General features: G+C 37.1%; 3 protein-coding genes across 5 annotated transcripts; 1 reads left to right on the top strand and 2 right to left on the bottom strand.

Annotated features, from left to right (window-relative positions):
• Positions 1-140: 140 nt before the first annotated feature.
• Positions 141-18,871, bottom strand: dhx30 (DEAH (Asp-Glu-Ala-His) box helicase 30). Its single transcript, XM_051122764.1, has 20 exons — positions 18,689-18,871; positions 18,456-18,583; positions 18,203-18,313; positions 16,966-17,129; positions 15,302-15,410; positions 15,031-15,180; positions 14,036-14,188; positions 12,163-12,642; positions 10,220-10,603; positions 10,032-10,107; positions 9,538-9,642; positions 9,201-9,376; positions 8,236-8,442; positions 7,984-8,065; positions 4,690-4,883; positions 4,429-4,579; positions 3,617-3,774; positions 3,178-3,281; positions 2,195-2,334; positions 141-829 (listed from the first exon to the last, which is right to left on the bottom strand). Exons 1-20 carry the CDS (start codon positions 18,861-18,863, stop codon positions 543-545), a joined length of 3,534 nt encoding a protein of 1,177 aa, XP_050978721.1. The 5' UTR covers positions 18,864-18,871; the 3' UTR covers positions 141-542.
• Positions 18,872-19,306: 435 nt separating this feature from the next.
• On the bottom strand, positions 19,307-22,828 carry zgc:113293 (uncharacterized protein LOC550593 homolog). The gene is made up of 5 exons (XM_051123587.1): positions 22,689-22,828; positions 21,877-22,221; positions 21,495-21,806; positions 20,269-20,379; positions 19,307-19,794 (listed from the first exon to the last, which is right to left on the bottom strand). Exons 1-5 carry the CDS (start codon positions 22,777-22,779, stop codon positions 19,778-19,780), a joined length of 876 nt encoding a protein of 291 aa, XP_050979544.1. The 5' UTR covers positions 22,780-22,828; the 3' UTR covers positions 19,307-19,777.
• An 80-nt stretch (positions 22,829-22,908) lies between these two features.
• LOC127173472 (gastrula zinc finger protein XlCGF8.2DB-like) lies at positions 22,909-26,632 on the top strand. Of its 3 annotated transcripts, none has more exons than XM_051123396.1 (3): positions 22,909-23,016; positions 24,280-24,502; positions 25,054-26,632. In XM_051123396.1, the coding sequence occupies exons 2-3, from the start codon at positions 24,418-24,420 to the stop codon at positions 26,046-26,048; spliced, it is 1,080 nt and encodes a 359-aa protein (XP_050979353.1). In that variant the 5' UTR covers positions 22,909-23,016; positions 24,280-24,417; the 3' UTR covers positions 26,049-26,632. The 3 variants fall into 3 exon arrangements, with proteins under 3 accessions (XP_050979353.1, XP_050979345.1, XP_050979359.1); XM_051123388.1 differs by lacking the exon at positions 22,909-23,016 and adding an exon at positions 23,361-23,565; XM_051123402.1 differs by lacking the exon at positions 22,909-23,016 and adding an exon at positions 23,561-23,644.
• The last annotated feature ends 1,314 nt before the right edge of the window (positions 26,633-27,946 follow it).

Genomic DNA, 27,946 nt, shown 5'->3' with positions numbered 1-27,946 from the left:
AGACTTATGGGGGAAAAATTAATTTAAAGAACTTTAAGGCTTAAAAAAATTAAATAAGGGGTGTGAATACTTTTGCAAGGCACTGTGTTGTCTCATCAGATTTAAATGTGCAGAAAATCAGCAATAAAATCTTGCAGGGTGTGATTTGGACATCTTTAATTGAACAATAAATTAGGCACATTGTTACATTTTACTTGTCCCTCCCTCACAGGCACACAAAATAGTTTAGTATTATAGCAGTTTTCATAATTCTCATACACAACGCTGATATTAAGTTAGATACATTTTTATGTACACATCCTTACAGCTTGATAATATTTATGTCCCCCAAACATTATGAAAATATCTTTGTTCTAGGTTTTTACATAGTCTACAAATGAAAAAAATGCCACCATTCTTTTAAATAAATTAAGTAGCTTAATTCATCATGCACTGACATGTATGATTGACTTCTTGCAGAAGACAGTTTGATGCACACTAAAGAAGTGTTCGGCTGGAACGTCAGAACATTTCTCAGTCTCACAAACACACATATGTGGACATCACAGACTGTCTGCCTGAGTGTTTTCTGTGCTAATGCTGCTGAACTCATCCTGATCGCTGATGGAATCTGAATCGGTGTTGTTCAGCAGCTCCACTAATAAAGCGATAAGCTTGCTGTCCTTGCGGTCGTCTGCGGTGGACTGACATTGTGAGCGGCGCAGATTGCGGTGGATCATGGCCTGTAGGGAAGTGCGCAGATCCCACAGTAACTCCCAGACATGTGGAGAAAACTCCCATCGGATGAGCGTGTGACCCGGCAACACCACTTCAACACGATCTCCAACATCTAAATTAATTAAAAAACAAAAAAACAAAAACAAATCATTACCACTGTGTCTACGGAATATTTCAGCCCAAACATGCATTGATAAATCATCTTACATTACATTTTATTATTTAAAAAGTGTTTATTTTGTCAGCTGTTTTTATAGTTTTGTGTTTTATATAGTCCGGTGTCAAATGTCCTTTTTTTTTTTTTAATACATATTTTAGTCAAGTTTCAGTTGTTACACCCTAGTGAAAAATAAATATACTAAAATGTATTTAAAATACATTTATTATGCCAAGTACACTTTAAATACATTTACATATTATGTACTTAATAAAAATTATCTGCAATCGTACTTTTATTATACTAAACTGGTATATTTAAAGACTGCTAAATTGGAACAACTAATTTTGTATTTAATGCATTTTAATTGTGTGGAAGTAGTGCTGAATTCCAGCTAAAGATATACTTAAGTATATTTGATTGTGCTAAAGTGGAACTAACTTTAAATACACTTTGAATTTTTTGCATTTAAGGACTGATATAATTTAAATATCCTCATCAATAGTGGCATTAAAACATATTTTAGGCTTAATATTAAGAAATGTGCATTGTGCACAAGTAGTACAGCAAATGAAGTTTAATTACAATTTTTGTATCAGTAAGAGTCTCGAGCGACGTCAGTAAATATGTTTATAGACTTGAACTATAGTTAGTATAAAATAAATGCATTTTAAATCTATTACTTTTTTTACTAGGGCATAAAATTGTGATTACTGATCATGATTGTTGTGATTAGAGAAATTGCTTCAGAACTATTGCACTTTCACCTGTAAGCACAAATCAAGCATGTGTCAACTTACTGTAGATGCTTTATTTGACCTCATCAAGTTTCAGAAATATAAACACTTTCTACATTATGATATTGATAATATTAATATTAATTCCAATAAGACTTTGTATTGTGGCCTCAACTGCAAACAACAGTTGAGATCAACTCCAACTTACATATTTGTCAATGTTTTCAGATCATCAACACTTCTCTGCAGTGTAAATGTTAGCCAGGTTGGGAAGATAAATTGAACAGGGCAGAAAATAAGTCTTTATAAAGAGAGAAGCTCTGATTGGGGGATTTAAACACTCGCTAGCTGGCAACCGCAAGCATAAAATCTAGTTTTTTTTTTTTGTTTTTTTTTTTTGATAATTTCTATTTTTAACCTACATTTTAGTCTCTTCTTTTTTTCTATCAATGATATTGCATGTTTATATAGTCACAGTGATTTCAGTGTTGTCACTGAAAAAAGGTACTGAATGAACGTTTTGTCAGTTTTCATTCACACAGTGAACACTAGTATAAAGTGATGTAACTAGACGCGGCATTACCTCTCTCGCTGACGTCACAGTCGGTGAGGAGCAACAGCGCCAGCGGATGAACCACCGAAGAGTCTCTAATGAAGACTTGACCGTTTGATTTCACCGCAGAGAAGAAGGTGAGCCAGCGACTCGACAGATCCTGATTTCCCCTGAATCACACACAAAAACACTTTCATATTCAAATGATGCACATTCATGATGAAAAAGTCTAACTGATATTTTATTCCTTAATGACAGAAAAAGGAAGATTTTGTATTCCTGTCTGTGTTTAAGTGATGAGTGAAATACACAGAACATATAGTCTGCCCAGTGTTATAGTATTATTGAGATACTGTTTTAGTTTTTATTAATTTTTTTTAACTTTTTGTCCATTTTTTAAATTATTTTTTATTGCAGTTTAAGTTGTTGTTATTTTAGTACATCATAAAACTAAATGAAAATGACTTGCCTCTGTACCTAGCTAAATAAATTTAAAAAAAAAAAATTATATATATATATATATATATATATATATATATATATTTTTTTTTTTTTTTTTTTTGAACTTATTTCAGTTAACATTTATTTACAAAGTAACAATAATGTTTTTTTGTTTGTTTTTGTTTTATGTATCATACTTCAGGCAGTAACACTAATGCAGGCTGTAAAAAGAGATTGTTACTGAAAGATTGGACTGTGACACAAAACTCAGAACCTGTAAGCAAACACTGGTACTCATTTCTGATGTGAAGAGGTAAACTAATCAAAAAGCATTATAAAGCTACAATATCACAGCAGACTTAATACTTAGATATCTGTAGATATCTGTAATGCTTAATGTATAAGGTAAAGTCTTCAAAATACATTTTCCTGTAGAAATTGGGGTTTTGAGTTAAAGCATTTATATTGTAAAAATGTATGGGGTGAGGCCTTGAAGCAATAAAACAAATTTCAATCTACCCATTTCATATGGCATTATTAATAGCTCTATGTGACTCTATTCATGTGTTCACCTGTTGACAGAGGAGCGGTGCAGAAGCACAGGGCCACTTTCTGTACGGTACGAAAGGTTTTCTGGCCGAAATCTTCCACTTTTGGTTACTGTGCCTCTTTTCACCTGGTGAAACATTCGAAACATTTCAGAAACATTAGAAACAGATGTGCAGCTACACAGAAATTGTGTTTACAGTTAATATTTTTGTGCTGTGGCCAAAAACCGCTGACACTATAAATCAGTACAGTTTTGTCCATCAGTAAAACAAGTCAGGCATGTCTACATACAATCATGTTAAAACAAAATTGACTAGTACAATTTTAATAAATGCAACACACTTCAAATCTGCTTAAAGCTTCAAATAAGGTTTGAAAAGATGTGCTTACAAAATAAATATTATACACAAATGTCCGATACTATACGAACATACACGCATGCTAAAGAAACGTGTGCTGCACCTGTATGAGGTGAGGATAGAGGCCGGCGATCAGCACCGCTTTAACCAGCTGCTCCTGCTGACTGTGCTGATTCAGACGAGACGACACACGCAGACATTCAGCAGAATGATCCACCAGACCAGCTTCACACAGATTCTCACCGAACTGCTGCATCAGGCCTGTTTGACACACAGAGACAAGATGATTTGGAGGAAATCAGTTGAGAAATCAACAGATCATCTAGATTTATATCTAAAATGGCATGTACATCACACTTCTTCATTCAACTGACGCTTTTAGCAAAAGTAACAGGACTATAACAAAACAAATCATCCTAAGGAGAGAAGACAAATAAGGAAGCCACATCAAAAGTGTGCGAGATATGGGAAAAGGCTAAACATACACCAAAAACAAAATTGACACTAATATAACTTCATAGATAATTTTATAAAATCTTTCTAACAATTTCTGGTCCTTCATACATACCTGGGTCAAAATGACCCAAACTTTTTTTAATGGTTATATCTCTTAATAAATAACTATTAAAAAAAAAAACGAAACAAAAAAAGCATTTCTGTACTAAAAACTATGCATTCTTCATGTATGTATATCTTCCAGGTCAAAACAGACCTGAATGCATCAGAAGGGTTAGTGTTCACAAGTTCAGGACTCATCATGGACATGTACTCTCAAAATAATGAGATGGCCTTTGTAACTCTATTATTTAGATTTTAATTCAGTTTAATTAGATGCCCATATAGTGTGAATATTTTCTTATGTCAGTGATTCTCTGCAAATTTTATCATCATGCATTAATTATGTGCACGTCTCACCATGTATGAAGCGCAGACTGGCTCCAGACAGAGTGTATTTGTCCAGAAACTCCTGCTTACTCTCCCTGCTTTGCTGCTCTTTCCAGCTCTGAACAACTCGACTGAAGACCAGATGATCACTGCAGCTGGAGCCGCTCAGAGCCGACTTGACCTGCAGAGACGACAGCAAACCACAGTAAGAAACAAAAGCACAAAACAGTGAAGCTATGGATGAACACTGGTACAGACGAACACAACCAGCTCTTCGAATGGCTCTCTAACCTTGGCGACGAGGGCCCGGTTCTGCATGCTGTTATAGAAGGGGTCTCGCGTTAAACAGGCCGCCACAGACAAAACGGGAAGAACGCAAGAAAACAGAGCCGAGAGAACCAAAACCTTCCCCAGGCGCGGGTCACACGACATGCAGGCCACGCGCTCGCCCAGCACCGTCAGATTCTCAGCGGCGTCCAGCACACCTGACACACAGAGAGGAGGAGGAGAGCGTTAATATACGACACAACAGCAGCATCTGATTAAACACGAAACATACATGATGCTGACGAAACATGCTCAGAATAGCATTTTAATTAGGGTCATTATTGTTAACTTTTAAAAACAAACAACAACAAAAAAAACAGAGAAAACTTAACGAAAAATGTAAAAAAATAAAATAATCAATGTAAAACTGATAAACATAAAAAAATAATAATAATAAAAAAATTATTGTAAAAATAAATTATATATATATATGAAGAGCTCAGATGCAAAACCAGCTAAATCCATCTGACATTTTTCTTAAAAAGTGAGCATTTCTTTCTGGCTACTTCATATAGGTTTCTATGTAAGTACTGGTATTTCTGATTGGGCTGAGGCTGGAATTTTAGCGAGTTTGAAGTAAAAGTATTTGATGGATGCATAATATGTGTCAGGAGCATTTACTCAGTATCATTATCTCATTTTTGACCGAGATGGCTTTTAGCTGGTTTTGCATCTGAACTCTTCATATATATATATATATATATATCAGCAATAATAATTTTCATTTTGATGACATAATAATGGCAATATATACATGTCAAAGTCAGACATGCCCCTTTGCCAGCTGTGATGCCTGGTTACTGGTTTAAACTTGGCCCAGGTTTTTAAAAGAGTTTTGGGTCAGCACACCTTAATAGCTTCAACAATTAATTGTCAATTAAGTTTCAAACACAATGAATTTAGGCCCAGATTATGCAGAGCTGTAATAGCTGCTAATGGTGGATATTTTGGTGAATCTGAAATTTACGTTTTTCTATGTAGAAACTGTTTATGTAATAAAATATGTCTTCATAATTAAACTAATTAAAAAGGATTCATGCCAGTATTGTTCAAAACCCCACTTTTCTAGGGCGTTTCCAAACTTCTGGAGGGCAGTGTGTGTCAGAGTATGTGAGCGGAGTGGAGCGACAACAATTTCCCCTCCGCGCTCCGTGCATTTTATAACCGCTCCGCTCCGGGTTCACTGTTTCCCGCTCCCGCTCCACTCCTCGCTCACTGATACCAGAAACACCGCTCCGCCTTCGCTCCGCGTCTAAACTATATCAGTATGTTTGAAATACCACAGTTCTGTTCATAACGTATATTAAAAGAAGAAAATAACAGAAATAAAACGAAAGTGTAGTTTTAAAGTGGCTTATTGGAACACCAGTGCGCAAACTTTTTTTCCTCATGCCAAGCTAACATTGTTGTCAGTCAGCATTAAAAGGTATAATTGCTTCTTTTTGCAGTGCAAATGTTTGTGATAAAAAAAATAAAAATAATAATAACAATACGTTTCGTCAGTTATTTTACGTACAGATCGCTGCATTTCTTATAGATTTCTTCTCATTCGAAATCGGATATTATTGAGAGAGCAATTGCGTGAATAAGTGTTGTACTTGTTTAAATCACGCTTTCACTTGAAAATATTAAATATCTTGAAAGAACAAACTAATTCATTGAAAACTATAACTTTATGCTCGTCCATTGACGTCATCCTAGTTTTCACATTCTTTCTGATTTGAGTTATCCATCTCTATCAAGCTAGCTAAATAGGCTATGTTTAACACATGAATTCTTGCGATATATTCAGTTATATTTTGGGTCGTTGTCATGAATTGTACTCGTGATGGAGCGGTAGTGGAGCGCTCTTGGAGCGAGTAAAAACCACAACGCTCCGACTTTTAAAATTTCCGCTCCTCACTCTATTAAAAATCACACCGCTCCACTCCGCGCTCCGCTCCCACTCCACTCCGCTCACATACTCTGGTGTGTGTATAGTGTGTATCAGTGGCGGCTACTGGTCTGTCAAATAGGGGAAGCTCATTTTTGGCCTACATCATAAAATTGTCTATTTATTTAAAAGTACATTCTGCCCTACATTCCTTTTCAAGAAAACAGTCTGTGACCCTGTCGTACCAACTAGGCGTCTTTTCCAGTGACTTGACCAGTGTCCTGGCCAGCAGAGCTAGGCTGCTTAAACGGCCTTGGCCCATTGTGTTTCGGAGGTAGGACTTGAGCCGCTTTAAACAGGAGAAGCTCCTTTCTACACCTGCAGATGTAGCTCCAATTGTTGCCACTAATGAGAACAGTTTGTAAAGCTGAGGCATTGCACTGTCCAACTCCATGTCTTTAAGGAACACCAAGTAATCAATGAATGAATGAACGATCTAAAAAAAAAATATTAAACTCTGTAAAAGTGAAACAAGGAATGTGGTGTATAATTGTGTGAAATGTATGATTAAAATCAAGCAATTTCGCCAAGCAAATATAAAGAAATAGGTTGCAGCAGTTTTTATTTCGACTGAACTTGAGAAATCCGCGATGGGACTGAGCGCGAATAGCTTCAGCGATTCCTTATAGTACAAAATCGCTGTCAGTCAAAAGGAGATGCAATCTTTCGACAGACCCTCCAATCATCACGCAGAAGCTCGGAGTCCAGGCCAGCCCACTCCTCATTTGCTCCTCATTCACCCCCAGAGACGCTGAGCGTCCGTGGGCGGGACATAATCGCAGCGTTTATCCAATGACCGTCTAGTTTCAAAGCACTGAAAAAAAACGTTCAAAGCAGCCGCATTGAAGTCAATGGACGCTGGGCTTCAACGGGGAAACGCACTGTGACGCTACGGGAATGTATGAGAAGAAAATCAAGTCAGCCGACCTGCTATATCTAACTGATTCTGAACGAACTCGTCTTTGAGATGAACGTTTTCTAACGCATTTTTAGTCAATAAAATGTTAATACAATAGTACATAATTTGACCATTAATTTTGTGACATTATAGGGGAAGCTGAGCTTCCCTTGCAGTCTTAAAGAAATCGCCACTGGTGTTTATATATATATATAAATAAATTGATGGTATGGAAGACATAACACATTTTGTATAAAGGACCCTGCTTTTAAAGGTTCAGTCTGTTTTGACCAGTCTTTAAAAAACAGAACAGAATCAAACCAGTATATATGAATATACGCATTTAAAAAAAAAAAAAAAAAAAAAAAAAAAAAAAAAAAAGGCAAAAATACCAGCTCTACTTTACAAAAAAATGAAAAACACTTACCAATATCAATTAGGTTTTTCACAGCAACTTTCACTGCTTGACTGTCTGGAGAATCAAGCACTTGTGACAGGAAGTCCACAGCCTGCATGAGGAACAATAACAATGATTACATTAATGATCCAATATGCTGATCTTAAATGTAGAAAATTGACCAAATGAAGCTTCTTTTCTTGACTCTAAAGCAAACAGTTTAAAGCAGTTAAACAGTTTTTTTTTGTTTGTTTTTTTCCCCCACATCATTTGCTCGCTCACTTTGCTGTCCGGACAGTGAATCTTGGCCTGTATGACGACGCTCTCCAGAGGGGTGCGCAGGATCTCTGGGATGGGAAACACAGCCATGCTGCCCAGCTGTTTTCGAGGGAAGAGATGGTACGAGTGGCCAGGCTGACAGCGACCTGCTCTTCCTCTTCGCTGCGTGACATTGGCTTGTGAAATCCAGACCGTGTTCAGACCAGAGACCTGAGGACACAAAACAACCATCAATTGAATAAATGTAGCCCTCATAAGGCATTCAAAATCGGTTTACTATTCTTGCATACCTGTCCAACTGAAACCAAACAATTGTGGTTTTATAACACTGAAATAATTTAAGAAATTTCAACTAATTAGTGAGTGAATGTGACAAAATTTTTTGAATGTTACCATGTTGTTACTGTATTTTCCTATTTTTTTTTAATCAATGAAAAATGAGAAATTCTTTTAAAATTTCAAAGTACACATAAATCACAACAAAAAAAAAAAACTATTCTTTAAATACAATATACAATTTTCTATATATTTTTTTTCTTGCATAAACTTTCACTTTCAGATGAAAAAGTGATCAATTTTTCATGTTGCAATGGTTGTCAATAGGTGTGCATATCCATGTTTATCAAGAAAATTTAGTTCCAAAAGTGAGATACAGGGGGAAAAAACAAAATATCCAATATCCATATCCATAATATAACTTACTCCATACATACCCGGGTCTAAAATGACCTAAACACAAAATATGTAACATTATCATTTAAATGGTTATAACTTTTAGAAAATATTACAAAAAAGAAAATAAATAAAAACTAATAAATAAAAAAAAAAACTGATTGAGGTTTAAGGCATTTGCAAAGCTTTGTTCCTTTACTAAAAAACAAAAAAAACAAATAAGAAACATTTTTAGACATTTTTGTTTATCTCTTCTGGATCAAATCAGACCTGAATGCATTATGAGTGTTTAGGACCTTGGTTCTGGGATCGTAGTTCTGCTCTTTCTGACAGCCGGCGTCCACCACGTGCACTATGTCGTCTATGGTGACGGAGGTCTCGGCAATGTTGGTGGTCAAAACGATCTTCCTCTGTCCGTCTGGAGGACGCTGGAACACCGTCTGCTGGTCTGATACGGCCATACTGGAGTGCACTGCAGCAGAGACAGAGAAAACACGTCCTTGAAACGACTGATATGCATTTTATAAACAAATATGATTGGGAAATTATCAAATTAGATTACAATATAATATACAGTGCATTATATCAGTCATCGTCTATCCTGTCCCATCAACCTGCAGCTGCTGTACTTACATGGTAAAATCAACTGTGAGCCGGATCTGAAAGCTGCTTTTTCTTCCAGTTTCTGTTGTACAGCTTTAATATCCTGCCATCCTGGGAGGAAACACAACACAGCACCTGCAGCAGAGAAAACACTGTCAGTCAGTATACGAGAAGAAAAAGTGGTCTGGTCTGAATCAGGAGAGAAATCTGCACAAAACAAGCACAGTTTACAAGACAAAACAGCTTTAAACAAATGTGGCTGGATTTTGATGTGAGAGACAACAGAAGATTGACTTTTTTTTACTGGTGGAAGCATTATTATGGATTATGGATTTTAATTAAAAATGTCTTGATGGATTTGTTTCAGCTTTTGTCTTCTCAAGATGTGAACTGATGGACTGGAGTGGTGTGGATTACTGTGATATTTTTATCCGCTGTTTGGACTCTCATTCTGCTACATTTAACACAGTGTATACATATCAGCCTAAGTTTTCTGATTTGTTCACCCCAAAAATCATCTTTACCTGACTCTCCATTGCAGTGAATGTGGTTTATCACATCAGCCACTAAATCAAGATCAGGGGCGACATCTTTTTCTTCCTTAAGACAAAAGAACAGAAGCAAATTTTTAAGCACAGAGTATATTTACAGTTCTGCACACAATCAAAAATCCACACGTGAACCGTGCGACCGAGGCTTCATCTGAGCTCACCTCTCCGTTTCTCTTCTCCCGGCTCATCGGCGGTAACGGTCGACCCATCTCCGTTATCACCTCCTCCAGGAACCTGGCCTGCACCGGATGCATGAATCCAGGCACACGCACCACCGGACATCCGCCGAAATACTGAGAGAGCCGCTGCGTGTCGCCCGTGGCGCTCATGAGCACCACACGCAGGTCTGGATTGTCCTTCATGGTGGAGAGCAGCAGGGCCAGCAGCAGGTCGGTGTTGACGTCTCTCTCATGGACCTCGTCCACCACCACGTGGCTGATGCCCTGCAGACCGGGGTTGGACTGGAGTTTGCGCAGGAGGACACCGACCGTCAGGAAGAGCAGAGCGCCACCGCTGCGCTCCGGTGGACGGGACTCCAGACGCACCTGCAAGAGACACAGACAGCTGTTAGACTCAAGAACACTCTCCAGTTTACAATTAATAATTTAAGTTGATTTATTAGACGTTAATAAAATAATATGCTGTGAGGAAGGATTATCAGTTATACTAGGGTTACAGCTTTAACTAAAACAATTTTTGGTAACACTTTACAATAAGGTGTGATTTGTTAACATTAGTTAATGTGTTAACTAACAACAACAGATAATGAAGAATACATTCATTATAGCATTTATTAATCTTAGTTAATGTTAGTTAATAAAAATACAGTGGTTCATTGTTTGTTCATGTTAGTTCACAGTGCATTAACTAATGTTGACAAACACAACTTGTGATTTTTAATAATGCATTAGTAAATGTTGAAATTAACTGTAACTAAGAAATGCTGTAGAAGTATTGTTCATTCTTAGTTCATGTTAACTAATGTAAAGTGTTACCTGATTAACAAAAAAAAAAAAAAAAAAAAAAAAAGGCCAACATTTCTCATTTTCATTTAGGCTAAAAATACTACAATATGCACTAAATTGTACTAAAATGCACTATAACTGAAATAAATATTAATGAAAACTGTACAAAATTACAAAAACAGAACAATTACTTAAACTTTAAAACAACAATGAAAACAGAAAACAAAAAAGTTATGAAAAATAATAAGAGTATCTGAATGATACTAAAATAACACTGAGTTTGTGATATTTTCAAAAAGTAAAAAAAAAAAGTTGAAGTACATAAAAACATAACTGCAATGCACACTTAAATAAAATGTTATTGTTTTTCATGTGAACCAGTGCTATTATACCATCAATTAGATACTATTATAGTTTTAATTAATACTCTGAACTAGTTATTTTCTGTTATTTTAATGCTTGTTAAAGTTTCAATTTCTTGTTTTTGTGATTTTTATTTTTTTTCGTTTTTAAACTACACAGGTCTATATAGTCTTCATTTATAGTATTTCTTATTTCAGTTTTATTTTTATTTTTTTTTAGTGTAGTTATTTTTGTACCTTTAGTGCATTTATTTTATTTCGAGTAACAAAAATTGTTTAGTTTTAGTAAACTAAAACAACCCTGCTGTGAATGAGCCTTTAAGCTCATCAAAAGAATGATTTTGAAATGTTCAGTGTTGTAAAGTAAACTATATAGGAAAAAATGAATTCAAACATTTTTAGGATGTTTTATTTGCTTACTTATGTTTTTGTATTCTTAAAAAAAAAAATTGTAAAAATCGCAGTGAAATGCAAGCAGCATCAGATCTTCTCTGCCATATAATGTTAAACACCCACATAAAACAGATTATTGAAAAAGAAAAAGTGGAGTAGTTGACTGGATTTTGAGATGTGGACGTTGGCCTTAAAAATGGAAGAAGATCTGAATAAGGGTGGGATTTATGCAGACTAAAGGATTGGAGAAGTCATGCAAAAATTAAATAATGAAGCATTCGTGTGCATCGTATCAAAACCAATAACATGCATTTAGAAAAGAGTGACTTCAGATCAACTTTAAACAAATTTGTAAGCAGACTGAAATGTCTTGTATGTTCTTGCCTGGTATCCCACACAGTGTCGGAGGGCCGGTCCCATCTCCTGCGCTACACGGTGCGCCACAGACACGGCGCTGATCCGGCGAGGCTGCGTGACCAGGATGTTGCAATTGGCCCCCTCTCCTCTCCTGACTTGCCCCTCCAGCAGGAACCGTGGGATCCGTGTGGTTTTCCCGCAGCCCGTCTCTCCGGCGATCACGACCACCTGTGAGGACCTCACCGCGTCGAGAACGCTCCCTTTATATGAGTCCACGGGAAGCTCCACCCCTCGGCCAGGCCCCGCCCTCATCCACAGGCTGAGCAGGTGATCGCTGAGACTCTCTTCCTCCTCAGGGCGTAAAGCGCGGTACGGTTTGCCGGTGATAGCATCTGTAATGAAGTCTTCATCATCATCATCATCATCAGTGCTGACAGACGACTCCTGCTGAACTGACAGCTGCTCCTCTTCATCCCACAGTTTCTGAACCTCAGCCTCCGCTGGATACTAAAACAAACACATATCAGTCATGACACTACAGAACTATTTCAATAAATAAATAAATATAAAAGTGTGTTCTGTTCTACAGAACTGCTGTTTTTTTTTTCTCATTTATTAGCTAGGTGTTCTTTCCATTCTAAACATTTCTGTTATTAATAACGTAACTGTTGTGAGCTGACATTACCAAGTATTTATGAGTATTTGCAAGAAAAACAAAAACAAAAAAACAAAAACATATTGACAGTCCAAAAGCATTCACTGTTTATTTGAATGCAGTTAAAATGCCCATATAATTCTGTATGGGTTTTTGTTTTTACATTTATATGATACGAGATCTTTAAGTAATATAACACAAGTATGAGTGCCGTTTTCCTGAATGATATTGATTTTACACAATATTTCAACAAGCAAATAAGTGAGTTTCATTTTAGACACAAAATTGTCAGTTTTTGTTTCGCCACAAAAATAGTTCCAAATCAGAACATTTTGTTTGGTGTTTTAATGGTGAATGAATTAGTTTTGAATGTCATTTGAGTCAATGATTCAAATATCCATTCATACAGACAGCTACTCTGTTTCTAAATGAAACAGTAATTTTTAACAAATCATTTGAATGAATGATTCAAAGAATCAATCATTAAGACAGGGACTTGCTGCCACCTACTGGAAGTTTTAGTGTCATGTTTATTTATCCATGACAGGCCTAACACAGCCAAAGAACCAGCACAAAAACAGACTCTACAAAATATTATTTAATTATCACTATAAATCCCCCAAAAAAGATTGTCAATGTGTGTCAATATTGCACACCCCTTGTTTCTGTTTGACTATTTTTACATTATTCTCAATTTATCAGTTCAGTGTAATGCTTGTAATTATGTTGTAACAGAGCAGATACACAAGCCAAATGAAAATCATGTCTGTCCATCTATATTCTAACAAGTATGCAACCCTGGACCACAAAACCAGTCTTAAGTATCACGGGTATATTTGTAGCAATAGCCAAAAATAAACAGTATGGGTCAAAATTATTGATTTTTCTTTTATACCAAAAATCATTAGGATATTTAGTAAAGATCATGTTCCATAAAAATATTTTGTAAATTTACTACTGTAAATATATCTAAACATAATTTTTGATTAGTAATATACATTGCTAAGAACTTTAAAGGCGATTTTCTCAACATTTCTGTTTTTTTTTCTCAGCCAATATCGTCCTATACATCCATTAAACCATACATCAATGGAAAGCTTATTTATTCAGCTATGATCAACTTAAAAAAACCCTTTGACCCTTATGACTGGTTTTGTGGTCCATGGTCACATAGTTATGAAATATTCATTATTTACTTGTGATCGTCCAAAGCACTGATCCAGAGTGAGATTGTATATGTTTCACCTGTGTGAGGTACTCCTGAATCCTCTGCTCTAGATCTGTGGGTATTTCGATATAGCACGGTCGTCTGTGTCTCTCTCCGGCTTCACGCACCTCCTGCTGATGGTACCTGGCGTGAGTCAGAGGATTGTTCTGCTCATCCAGAAGCTTCAGCTCCTGTGAACAATCAAAGCAGAGGGGTTATCAACACTGTTAGTCACTTGACAACAATGGAAATAAATTTTAAACTTCTTGAAACACTGGTTAAACTATTTACTTTATAAAATTGCATACATTTTTGTCCTTTAGGGTCATGAATGGGAAGGCAAAGTTAGTGTTAGGAACCAAATCGCCAAATGTGATTTGTCAAAAAGAGTCCATTAGAAAAACCTTTATTGCAGGGTATCTCTATGTTTATTTGTGCACTCACAATAACAACAAAACGTTGAGCTTTTGTAAAATAATGAAAGCAAACAGGATGTGTTTTCTGCTATCTCGGTCTTGAGTGCAATACTTAGAAACTGTGTATACTTGCCTTTCAGATATGAAAAATACATCTATAGAGAGCAACATGTCTCCTTACTGTTTTGTCCCTGACATATTTATAATTATTATATCTGCCGGTGCACTGTGGCAAGTTTTATGCATGCACTTGAGCAATTATTAGGCTATGTAGGCAATTAAAGGCTCATTAATATGATTAATAAACGTGCGACTAATAGTCGACCAATGCTTAAAATGAACAACTACTAGTGAATCAGCAAGATCTTTAGTTGAGGGCAGCCCTGTCATTTACATCTCAGAAATAAGTTCTCAAATTCAGTTAACAAGTACGTTAAAAAGTATTTTTATATTTTTATCAAGATGCACATCAAGTGCGGCACATATCACAGCTGCGTTTCCTGCAGCGACGACACGCAAAAGTAAACATAGCAGAACATGTATTGTCTGGTTCATGAACAAATGAGTCCTGTGAGTCAGTTCCCTAAAGAAATGTACGTGTATGTTTTCTGCCCAACCTTAAACCTGAGACAAGCCAGTGCTGCTGCGTTTGTCTCTGCTTCCATTCTGCGACGGCCATGAGCGGTAAATGTCATCTCCTCCGGCCAGCGTACGGTCAACTCACACGTCTTAACCTTCCCACCAGTAGTTCTGTACTGAAGCAGCTCCTACACACAGGAGAACAGAGAAACAGAAACACAGAGGAATTAAATGAAACAGGAGAAAAAGGAAATCAATGTCTATCTGTGAGATGTGTGTGCTGATCATCAGTAATGCTTTATAACATACTCTGACTCTGTTGGACGACGTGGCCACCTGAATGACACTGCCAAGAAGTGCTTTTGGCTTTGGAAATATGGAGAGCGCCTCAGTCACTGCTGGATCCTCTTCTATTGGCCTGTAACATATCAAACAACATGGAAAACTGGAAATTAATAAATATGCATGGCTCCTCGCTGATAAGACTGCAACGGACTGTTAGGACAGCAGAAAGAATCATTGGTGTGCACCTGCCCAGCCTTCAGGACTTATACATCTCCAGAGTGAAGAAACGGGCAGGAAACATCATCCAAGACCCTTCTCACCCCGGACACAACCTGTTTGCACTTCTCCCCTCAGGCAGACGCTACAGATCCCTGAGCACTAGAACATCTAGACATAAAAACAGCTTTTTCCCAAATGCCACCTCCAGTTTAAACAGATAAACATGAACATTACCTGGGTTCTACAATTCATTTCTGTATTTCTTTCTCCATTTCTAATTATTGTCTCTTTCTGTAGTATTATTATGTAAATATTCATGCACATCTCTTTTTTTATATAGCTGTATATAGAGAAAATAATGCACAAATCTGTACATAAATCATCTGTTCCAGATTCATACATTATTATTTATAAGTTTTTTATTTTATTTAAATGTATGTGTGTATGTACCAGGAGCACCTTAAAAAAACCACAACAAATTCCTTGTGTGTTTGCGCACACTTGGCAAATAAAGCTAATTCTGATTCTGATTCTGATAAAGCTCATACAGATAACGATTCATTCAGGGTGGAGGAGCGAGTTGTGATCCTACAAACCCACAAATGCACTTCTCAAAAAGTGCATGAAAACATGGTTTTCTTGCTCTTTCATCTCTCTGAACAATGGATGGTAATAATATCATTTTGTGTGGATATTCAATCGATGGACAGAAAGTGTGCTGTTTCTGAACTTCAATGATAAGAATCTTCATACTTAATCCATGTTCATTTTATTTGCTATCCAAATTCACATGACCCTGTGATTACAAAAAAAAAAAAAAAACACAGCAGAAAATTCAGATGGGAATTTTTATGTAGTTTGTGGTCTGGGAAGAAAAAAACAAAACAAAACAAAACAAAACAAAACAAAAACAGAATTTTTCAATTCAGATGTTAATAAAATCTCTGACTACTCCCTGTAAATGTTGAAAACACCTTACATCCCCATGAAAAACAATTACTGATTACTGATACACTTACGGATATGACAAGTCACATCAATTAACAAATGGGGTACCTCAGGGCTTGTTCCCAGCCCTATTCACTTTTTTAAAATACACAAAAAACACTAGGACCTATTAATCAGGCACATTGCTAACAACAAGCTCACATTACTGATAACATCTTTAATATCTCCAACAGCCAAGTGCACATACTTGCAAGTGTGTTTTGTCTGTGACCTATTCTAACATACATTATGCTACGTATGTGTCATCAGATAATATTTTACATTTTTTGGCACATTGTGTTTGCCATTTTCAATCTCTGTGCTCTGTTTGCACTTTCAAAGAACAAGAATATCTGATGACATTGCGACTACAGTCTTATTTGTGCGTTATTTCATTCCTCTACATGCTTATATCACAGCATAGGACTGAAATGACAAACTTGAAATAAACAACTCCGTAATAAGGTAGAGGATTATATTACCCTTGGTCTCTTTCCTTCCGTGTTTTCTTCTGGAATGGCAGATATTTAAGACGATCACGAACAACCACATCTTCATCATCCTCCCAGACAGACGTCTGCCTCCCTTTCTGTCCTGTCATTCCTGTTACAGATGGTTTCTTTCCTGAGCTGAAGACTCCCAGCTCCTAAAAACACAATGCACAATTTTCAGCATTACTTAACCTAGTAACAGTATTCTAACAATCTACCATTTTTTATAAACAGCACAGAAAGCAAATCTTATTTGTTAAATTACTTGAATCAGTGAATTAAAACATGGCTTTAAAAGACTTGGAATGTAGTGCACAGGAAAATGTGGACAAGTTTTCTGAATGTTTTCTGATGCCTTTGTGTCTCCATTAATAATTACTACAACACAGAAAAGACTGAAAACCACAGTCTTCAGAATTTCTTCTTTAGCATTCCAAGGACAAAGGAAGGTCATACAGGACCATATTTTGAAATAACATTGGAGCAGAGTAATTTTCAAATTCAGGTAAAATACTGAACTGTAGTTCAGCCGCCATATAGTTCACCAAGAGGTCAGTCACATTAAATGCAATGGGAACAGATTTGGTGAGACAGTCAATCCATCACTGTCTCACCAGTGGATCCTCTGCAGTGAATGGGTGCCGTCAGAATGAGAGTCCAAATGCCTGATTAAAAACATCACAATAATCCACAAGTAATCCACACCACTCCAGTCCATCAGTTCACATCTTGAGAAGACAAAAGCTGAAACAAATCCATCATTAAGATGTTTTTAACTAAATTACGAGTCCATAATCCATAATAACGATTCCTCCACTGAAAAAGTGGTCTGGTCTGAATCAGGAGAGAAATCTGCACAGATCAAGCGCTGTTTACAAGCCAAAACAGCTCTAAACAAATATGTGGCTGGATTTTGATGTGAGAGACAACAGGACATGGACTTTATTCACTGGATTATGGATTTATATTTCAGTTAAAATGTCTTAATGATGGATTTGTTTCAGCTTTTGTCTTCTCAAGATGTGAACTGATGGACTGCAGTGGTGTGGATTACTTGTGGATTATTGTGATGTTTTTATCAGCTGTTCGTCAGTGATGGAATGACACATTTCTACAAATCTGATGAACAAACAAACTCATCCTAATCTTGGATGGCCTGAGAGGGTGCATATAGTAAGCAGATGTTCATTTTGGGTGAATTATTCCTTTTAGCACATAACACACTTACTCTGAGTTTACAGAGAGCCGCAGCTGCCGCTTGTCGTTCCGCCTCCACTTTACGCGACCCGAATCCCTCGGTCTCGATCCTCACGGGCCAGTGCAGTGTGACTGTCGCTCTCTAATAAAAGACATGGAGCACAAAACTTCTGCGTCACGAGTAATAAAACTGCATACCACAATCACACAGTAATGTTTGATCAAGCTCTAGAATAAGCAGAATCACTGAATGATCCATCCAGACAGCGACAGCCGCATCTAACCTTGACTTCTCCATCGGTGCAGCTGTACTGGATGTACTGGGACAGGTCGGACAGACCCAGAGATCTGGACAGTGTGGCGTACAGCAGGTTCTTCGGCTGAGGAAACTCTTGGAGAAGATCAGGAGGACCTGTACGCAAACGCACGATACCGTCAGAGACGATTAAGCGCGTGTATTCACATTCATTCGTCTTTGACGTGATGTGTTTGCATTCGCCGATGTCACATGTCTTACCTTTGTGAACGGTTTCTGGCGGAGAATATCTGTGTTTAGGTATGACACCAGGTTTAGTCCTGTAATGGCATGCAGAAGTCCAGTTTGACCAGATGTCTTTATTAATTTCAAGAGTTTTTCTCCTTAAAATGACCAGTGCGCGAACCGGCATGAATGCCGCACAGGACAGCGCCATGTCTGATGTCTTCTTCGCCGCTTTTGACGGGAAACCTGCTGGCGGTAGCGCCACCCACCGGAATGTTGTTCAAATGTGAATTGTATGTTTAATACTTACACATACATTGAACAAGATCCACAAATAAACGTAAATCTGCTTCAGTACACATACAGTCTACTCAAATATTATCTATAATAATTTGTATTCATTATTAAAAGTAGCCTGATAAATGCAAATAAAATCTCACGAAGTCAAACACTATCCTGACCTCTTTTCTTTTCTTTTCTTTTCCAAGTCTGTAATTATGTTAAATAATTTTTAGATGTTAAAAGGCAGGAACTTACATGCAGGTCTGAGTATCCCACTACAAACTCCACAAAAATCACTTGTCAAATGACAAAACATAAAATGTTGTTTTAAAAAATAATTTATTTAAAACAAATTCAAGTTTACAGCAGAAATATAGACTGACAATGATAAGTTAACAGACAATGTTTCCCTTCAGAACAAAAGCAGCAGTAGAGCAGCTACTGAAACTGCTACAATCTTAATAAAATACATTTACAATCTTTAAAACATCATCGATCAAGTTTCTCTTCACAGCAATCACAAAAGTGAAATATAACAAACCACACTGCTTTAATTCTTCAGTTAGCAGCATTGAGAGACACATGTTTGGATCGAATGAAGGATTAAAAACAGTCTGCATGAAACCATCATTTTCATCATGTCTGGACGGACATTCTGAGTGATGGTGACAAAACACACTCAATAAATAAATTAAACATTCTATTAAAAACAGTTAAATAAAGAACCTTTGCTAAACACTAACAGAGTTATTCAGTGTGTGCAGAAATACAGTCTCTTCATACTTTCTTCAGGTTTGTGCACGTTTGGTACACAGTATTTCATCCTCACAGTTCTCTATAGCGTTAGCAGTTTTCATCAGCTGGTTAAAACAAACACCAAATGTTAAAAGATAAAAGCATTTTGCAAAGCATTTTGATTTTCTGTTTCAAATAAATGCTGTTCTTTTAAACTTTCTATTCATCTGTGAATCCTGAAAAATAAAATGTATCACAGTTTCCACAAAAATATTGCGCAGCACAACTGTTTTCAACATTGTTAATAATCATAAATGTTTGTTGAGCAGCAAATCAGTATATTAGAATGATTTCTGAAGGATCATGTGACACTGAAGACTGGAGTAATGATGCTGAAAATTCAGCTTGGATCACAGCAATCAATTACATTTTAACACATATTCATATAGAAAACAGTTATTTTAAATTCTAATAATATTTTACTATATTTAAGATCACAAAAATGCAGCCTTGATGAGCAGAAAAAGACTTTCAAAACATTAAAAAATACGAACCGCCCCCAAACCTGAGCAGTAGTGTGAACTGTATGTGATACTTACTCTCTTGTTCTGCTTTTCTCTGTTTTCTACAGACACACAATATGACAGCTGTCACTGTGAGAGCGACAGGAATCAGCACCAGCAGCACCAGACAGTATAGCAGTGAGTCGTCTGAAATGATAAACGGGGTCCAGCAGAAACAAACAAATTAATTTATGCATTTCCCCATGCAACTGAAAATTTGTAATTTTCTCACTCTCATGTAATTCCAAACTCATATGACTTTCACATATGACTTCAACACAAAAGAAGATATTTGTAGGCTCAGAGTCCAAATCAAATGACAATTCATCAATTACATCTAAACCTCACTGGCTCTTCTGTGACAACATCATGAGGTCATGTGACTTGAAACAACCAATTACGTTTGACGCCAGATTTAGGTTCCCTGTCTAGAAAGTTTTTATATTGTTTCCATTTTGTCTGAATAAAGACCAGCGTAAATATAAAATATGGATGTATATTTACTGTGTAATTTTGTAGATGGGGGTCAAAAATTTGGAGCCAAATTACGTGAGAGTAAAAATGAGTTCAGAAAAATGGCAACATCATCATGATATTTTTTATAGGAGATTGGTGGATTTATTAATATAACACGTTGACTTTAGCAATCTTTGTTGCATTCTATGTCAACGGTGAACACTTTGTTTCTGATGTTTTGCATGCCTGTATCTGAGGAATTTCATATCCTTTTATCTTTTGTTTTTTAAACTGCTCTTTTGGTATCTTAATTTTTATGTCCTTTGATGGTTCATTTTCAAAGATACATGGATTTCAATATGAGTAAATTGTTAAATTGTACACTACACATTTTCAGTGGTCAAAAATAGCTTGTCAGTTATTTCAGCTGTACAAAAACAGTCCGTTATGCTGCTTGATAGTGCAAACTGGTGTTTGCTATCATAGTAATTTATTGTCATAATCATAAACACACTGGTTTGTATCAGAAATATTTTTACCATTTACTGCACTTTGTTATTCTTCTAGTCTTGCATATTTAAAGAAAATAGCTTGCTTACTTACTAAACTGGGTTGTACAGACAGAAGCTGAAATAATCTTCTTTAGTGTTTAGAACAGAATAAGGGGGAGGAAATTATGGCAGAATTTTTGGGTGAATTATGCCTTTAAATGTCATGCACAATAGCACAAATGCCCAAGCTTTCAATTGCAATACAGTACAGCCAGGTCTGAGAAGTCATGTAAACAGTAAAAGAAAAGAACAAACCTGATGTACCCGAAGGCGGCTGGCAGAGATCTGTGATGTTGAAGAGTGTGGTGTGGTTGCTGATGGAGTTATTGACCAAACAGCTGTAGCTGTTTTCATCGTGATACTCCACATCCAGAGGCAGAGAGAGCGAGCTGCTGAAATCAGAGCTGCTGACGCTGGACACCAAATCACTGCCCTTGAAGAAGGACAGAGTCGCCCGGGACGCATTCGCCACCGAACACATCAGGACACACGCTGGACCGGCAGATCTTTCTGCCGCTGTTGAGTTCTGAGAAGAGTCAGTGGTGATGATGGGAACTGGGAGAGGGGCTGGAAAACAATGACAACAAGATTAAAATGCATTATAATCACAGTTCTGCACAAAACTTAATTTTCTTACCATAGACTTTAACATCAAACTTCTTGCGGGAAGTCTTTCTGTTGTGGATGATAGTTAATTTATAAAGTCCTGAGTGTTCGGATACAGTGTTCTTAATGGTCAGCGATCCGGTCTGATGATCCAGCTGCAGGTTGTCTCCAAACGGCATCTTTCCACTCACGTATATGGAGAGCATGTAGGACCATTTCATGAGATCTGCTATCTGGTTGTCTGGACTGTCAGGTCCAAACATCCACATGATGTGATCGTTCCTCCTGACTGTGCCAATGTCAGTGTGCAGAGTGACCGAATCTCCCACCATCACCGACACGGTTTCAGTGTTTTCTGTGTCTGCACCAAACACACCTGGAGAAACACAAACAGCAAAATACATGAGCTTGTTATGGAATCACTGTTAACTTAATCCTAACTGAGGAAATGTGCTTTTCAAACAAGATGTTGCTCAAACTTGCTAATAAGCTTCAACTTTGGCAGTTTGACAGTTTGATTAATTTTTATGTCATTAAAAAAGACAGAAATGAGAAACAGTTTCTGAACAAATACAGGCCCCATGCACATCAAAAAATGTTGCTTTACAAAACACTTACAAAATTAATGTAAAAACTAAATCAGGTAACCCTGGTGAAAAAAACAGCATATGCTGGTAGGTGTGTTTTGATGCTGGTTTAAGCTGGTCCTTTGCTGGTTTTTGCTGGTCAAGGAGCTGCATGAACCAGCAAAGGACCAGCTTAAACCAGCATCAAAACCTACCTAACCAGCATATGCTGTTTTTTTCACCAGGGAAGCCTCACCATTTAATGAACGTAACTTACCGACTAGTAAACAGAGGAAAAACACAGATTTAAGAATCATTGTCCTCCACAATTCATAACAGACTTTGATAACTGAGTTCATGTGGCGCATAGACTTAATGCTGGTAAATAAAAAGTAAATGTGTGTAATTGTGAATCGTGACTAGCGCCAGTGGATCAAGCCGAATGAATATTATTTAAAAGGATCCACACAGTTGACTCTTGTGTTGTAAGTGAGGTGAAAACACCTGAAGCGTGTTTGTAACGTGTCAGTACCGCTAGATGGCAAACGTTTCTAATTTTACAGGTTTACTCCTTTGTTTCAGTTTGTCTTATTCAGAGCAGCGAGGTGAGGTGTTTTTTTTTTTTTTGTTTGTTTTGTTTTGTTTGTTTGTTTTGTTTTGTTTTGTTTTTATCATTATTGCAGTGATTTCTGATTTTGTCGAACGCCACTGAAAATGCTTAGGCTTCCTTTAGTTTTAAAAGCATGATTAGAAACTTTGTTTAAAATTAATGTAAGCCACGGTTGCGGGTCGGATTTTATTTTATTTTATCTTATCTTATCTTATCTTATCTTATTTATCTTATCTTATCTTATCTTATCTTATCTTATCTTATCTTATTTTATCGTTTCACACTCCAATCCAGTAGGTGTCGGAGGTGCATGAAAAATCCGCGTTGCTTGCGAAAACATCAGTAGCAGAAGAAAAACTGCTGTGAAAACATGTTATTGTGCATGAACATTTAATCTTGATTTTAATTTACAAATGTGCTTCAGAAACATGGTAATATCGCATGTTGCTGTGATGAACGAGAGACTTTTATTTTTGCTTCGCCGAACGGCGTCATGACGTCATAGCAACAGTGACGGAGGCTGTTGTGCGTCTGCTGAGGAAAGGTTTGTGGTTTATAGCGCTTTAGTGTTTCGTGTGTTTAAAGCGATATGAAACGATAGAGGTGTTTGGACGTTTTGCCAGGTGTGCTGTTAACAAACACGGAATATTCCTGAAAACATTTGCCTTAGTGATGTGAAGTGAATGTAATGTTGCATTACTACGGAATGTGATACTGTGATGGTTGGAGGCCTGTTCACATCAAGAATGAAGCTAAATAACGTACAAAATAATAATGATGTTTAATACATTTATTCTTAATCTGCATGCCACCGTTTATTACAATAGCTGAACTTTCTATTTAGATCAGTACACTTTATAGTCATTGTACTCTCTATCCCTGTCACTATATATGGCTGCATTATATCTATAGAGGTCTTTATTATTCAGTGTGTGTTGTAGTCATTCTTGTTTTTAAAGTTTTGAGGGTTTTATTCTGCAAGTGAATGATTAAAATGCATTTTGCGTTTAGTCTGGATGTAACAAAAATCTGTCATCATGTACTGGTCATACTGTACAACATAATAACAGAAAAAAGAGTTAATTCTATATTAGTAAAAGAGGTTGAAGACACATTTTAGAGCCATTAAGAGTTTTGCATTGTGACATTTTTGAGCATCAGTCCAGTCCAGCCCTTATTTCGCATTCCCAATAAATGCATTGCAGTAATTTTGCAGAAAATGTATTGATTTTTTCTTTCTTTAAATTTGAATGGGCAGATCTGCACCTCCGTACCACATCACACCAGAGATCCTGATTGACATCTTCAGTGAAGATCCTCCCATTTCTGGGAGTAAATCAGTCATTTTACAGGTGAAGAGGCTGGAATAGTCCTGGTGTAACACACTGTCCAAAAGATGGAGTTTGTCAGAGTGGTGATTGGGGACGTGAGCGACCCGGAACCATTCAAAATATTAAAGGATGATCCTGAGGAACAAAGAGGTCAGTTTATGGTTGTTGCTCGGTACACATTTCTAATAATCATATATGTAATATGATACTGTATGCTGATATTGTACCATATTAAAGTAACATGCCTTCGCCCGTAACATGCCTTTGTGCCTATATTATTTTCTCTGTGTTGTTGTTGTCGTCTCTATGCACTGGAAGCCTGTGACACCAAAACAAATTCCTTGTATGCGTAAGCATACTTGACAATAAAGCTGTTCTGATTCTGATTCTGATTCATACATAAAGTGTCCCAAATGTATACACCTATAGTATCCACTATGTATTCAACCATCTAGTGCATGAGATTTATCTTTTTGGCTAGGAAAGTGCATTTTACAGGTCATATCATACAGGTATTTAAATTGCACTCTTTTTTAGAATTTTTCGTGTGAACACACTGCATGCACTGTTTATAGAATTCATAGAATTGTGCATATGTACATGAACTGGGATGCACTTAAAGTGTTTTGAGATCAAAAAAGCAGACAAAAGTGCATCATGCTGCATTGCTTGCTAACTTTAAACTTTTGTGTTCATTTCAGACCTGGTGGAGGTGAAGGAGGAAAGTCAAGAGCTGAATGAAATGGAGGAGAAACAGCATTTTGAGAAACCTGATGCAATCATAACCAGTGAAAAATCTTTGAGTCGCTCACAGACTGAAAATAAAAGTACGCCGAAAACGGCGCTCGTCTGCCCTCACTGTGGAAAGACTTTTAAACAAAGAGGACACCTTGACGATCACATAAGGACTCACACCGGAGAAAAGCCTTACGCGTGCCTTCAGTGCGGAAAGAGCTTCACACATAAAGGAAACCTTAAGGATCACATGAGGATTCACTCCGGAGAGAGGCGGTTTGCGTGTCAGCAGTGTGGGAAGAGATTCACGCATAAAGCGAACCTTACGGATCACATCAGGATCCACACGGGGGAGAAGCCGTTCGGCTGCACGCAGTGCGGGAAGAGTTTCACACACGCCACGAGTCTCAAGACTCACCTGCTGTCTCACTCCGGAGAACGGCCGTTTAACTGCGACCAGTGCGGACAGAAATTCATTTTGGCGGCGCACTTGAAAAGACACCTGAAAATCCACACCAACGAGAGGCCCTATGTGTGCTCCTTCTGCGGGAAGAGCTTTTTATGGCTCTGCTATTTTAAAGACCACCAGAAGAAGCACACGGGTGTGAAAGCGCATGTGTGCTCCGAGTGCGGCAGCGCCTTCACCAGAGCCAGTGAACTGAAAATGCATCAAAGAACGCACACCGGAGAAAAACCCTACACGTGCTCGTACTGCGGGAAGAGCTTCGCCGAGTCTGGAAACTTGAAAAAACACGAGCGGGTTCACACCGGAGAGAAACCGTACCAGTGTCCCTCGTGTGGAGGCAGTTTCAGCCAGTTCAGCCATTTACTGAGACATTTGAAACAGCAGAGCTGTCACAGAAAATTGACACAGTTCATCTTCAGGCCTCAGGATGAACAAAGCTCATCTTCAGGTGCAACACTGTCCATTGAATCAAAGGTAGAATTTCTGCCGAAATAGCAGGACTGTGATATTTATAGTGCTGTGAGAAAGGTGTATACTGCTGACAAAGTCAGTCTAGGATCACTTTAAAGAATTTTATTAAAAATAATCCATCAGTCATCTGTTGTTATATGTTTTATCTAACCTGGATTTTGTAATGGAAACATCCATAGCAGCTGACATGGCATTAAAAACAAACATCATCTGAGAGCATATTGTATTAAATGCATTACTTTGAGTGATGATGATTAGAGGATGAAGATGAATAGTTCAGAGTAGTAGGTTGCTGTGAAGTGCCATGTTTTAAAAGTGTTTTTTTTATGTTGATGTAGCAGTAGTACAAAAGATATATTTATATGGGATAGTTCACTCAAAAATGTATCTTCTGTCATCATCATCTCTGTCATCATGTTGCTCCAGACCTGTATGGAAAGTGATGTTTAAGCCTTTTGAAAAGTTGCAAATTTAACTTGCGTGTAAAATTGGAATATAACACAAAATATTTGCGAATAAAGCACAGTTTTCAAGAGTCAAAAAGAACAAAATCATCACTTCCTGAAAACTGACACTAGAGGTCACTAAGAGAAGCCACAGAATAGAATCATTTCCATATATGTGACCCTGGAGCACAAAACCAGTCTTAAGGGTCAATTTTTTGAAATCGAGATTTATACATCATCTGAAAGCTAAATAAATAAGCTTTCCATTGATGTATGATAGTTAGGATGGGACAATATTTGGCCGAGATGCAACTGTTTGAAAATCAAGAATGTGAGGGTGCAAAAAAAAATCTACATATTGAGATAATATAATCGCCTTTAAAGTTGTCCAAATGAAGTTCTTAGCAATGCATATTACTAATCAAAAATTAAGGTTTGATATATCTATGGTAGGAGATTTACAAAATATCTTCATGGAACATGATCTTTACTTAATATCCTAATGATTCTCGGCATAAAAGAAAAATTGATCATTTTGACCCATACAATGTATTATTGGCTACTGCTACAAATATACCTGTGCTACTTAAGACTGGTTTTGTGCTCCAGGGTCACATATAATAAATTACTTGCACCTCAGAGTGAGCAGAAACACAATAAATGTGGTCAGTGCTTTCGGAGGTGAATGGTAAGACAGTTCTGGGAGGCAATTATACAAAAATACTTGACAGACTTATGACAGACTTTTAAAAAATGACCATTATGACATTTCAGATGCTGTGCAATATCAGTCTGCTGGTTAGTCAGCTTATCATGTCCCATAGTGCAAAGTCACATGGCTTTTGTGATGCACATGGAGGAATTTATTTAGCAAATGTGTTTCCATCTCACGTTTTTGCATTAACTCTTTTTCACAAAGGTAAATCTCAAAAAAAAAAACTCAACTGAGCGCAAAAACTTTTTTGCAGTTGCGATATGATGCTTCAAAATGTGCATAAAAACATCTATTGAAACAGAATGGCAATTCTTTAAAAATGACAAGTACAGTACAGTAAATGCAGACTCGCTTTACAAAACCCTTTTGTTTATCAAAGAGAGTTTTCCAAAGTTTGGAGCAACATTGGACACTAGATTGTGACAAATGGTCATTTTAAGGTGAACTATGCCCTTCTGTCATTCATAGTGGAGAACTGAAAAGCAGTGAGATTTAACCAGTCAGCAGTCAGCTGGTAGATCATGACACAGTCAGTGCCAAATTCATGAGTTTGATTCCCAAGTAACACAGTTGTTGATTGAATGTATGCCTTCGGTGCATTCTGTATGTTGCTCAGAACAAAAGTGTCTTCGGACTTAATAAATGTTTAATGCTTGTTCACCTTTATAAATTCTTGTGGGTAAAGTTACTTTGTCATTTTTGTGTACTTGTTTTGCAAACATCAGTCAAGCTTGGGTGTGTGCTATAGCTTTCTCTTATAA

Source organism: Labeo rohita, chromosome 2, assembly GCF_022985175.1.
Source record: "Labeo rohita strain BAU-BD-2019 chromosome 2, IGBB_LRoh.1.0, whole genome shotgun sequence".
NCBI lineage: Eukaryota > Metazoa > Chordata > Actinopteri > Cypriniformes > Cyprinidae > Labeo > Labeo rohita.
This window is presented reverse-complemented; position numbering and strand designations above follow the sequence as displayed.

Excerpts from the sequence above, each read along its gene's own strand:
- dhx30 (XM_051122764.1), bottom strand. The coding sequence starts at position 18,863 with ATGGCGCTGTCCTGTGCGGCATTCATGCCGGTTCGCGCACTGGTCATT. Across the intron at positions 9,377-9,537 it reads CTCACAGTTGATTTTACCAT|TGCACTCCAGTATGGCCGTA; the intron begins GTAAGTACAGCA and ends TCTCTGCTGCAG. Across the intron at positions 4,580-4,689 it reads ACCGGGCCCTCGTCGCCAAG|GTCAAGTCGGCTCTGAGCGG; the intron begins GTTAGAGAGCCA and ends TCGTCTCTGCAG.
- zgc:113293 (XM_051123587.1), bottom strand. The coding sequence starts at position 22,779 with ATGCGCCACATGAACTCAGTTATCAAAGTCTGTTATGAATTGTGGAGG. Across the intron at positions 22,222-22,688 it reads TTTCCTCTGTTTACTAGTCG|GTGTGTTTGGTGCAGACACA; the intron begins GTAAGTTACGTT and ends GTGTTTCTCCAG. Across the intron at positions 20,380-21,494 it reads GCCGCCTTCGGGTACATCAG|ACGACTCACTGCTATACTGT; the intron begins GTTTGTTCTTTT and ends TTATCATTTCAG.
- LOC127173472 (XM_051123396.1), top strand. The coding sequence starts at position 24,418 with ATGGAGTTTGTCAGAGTGGTGATTGGGGACGTGAGCGACCCGGAACCA. Across the intron at positions 24,503-25,053 it reads TGATCCTGAGGAACAAAGAG|ACCTGGTGGAGGTGAAGGAG; the intron begins GTCAGTTTATGG and ends TGTTCATTTCAG.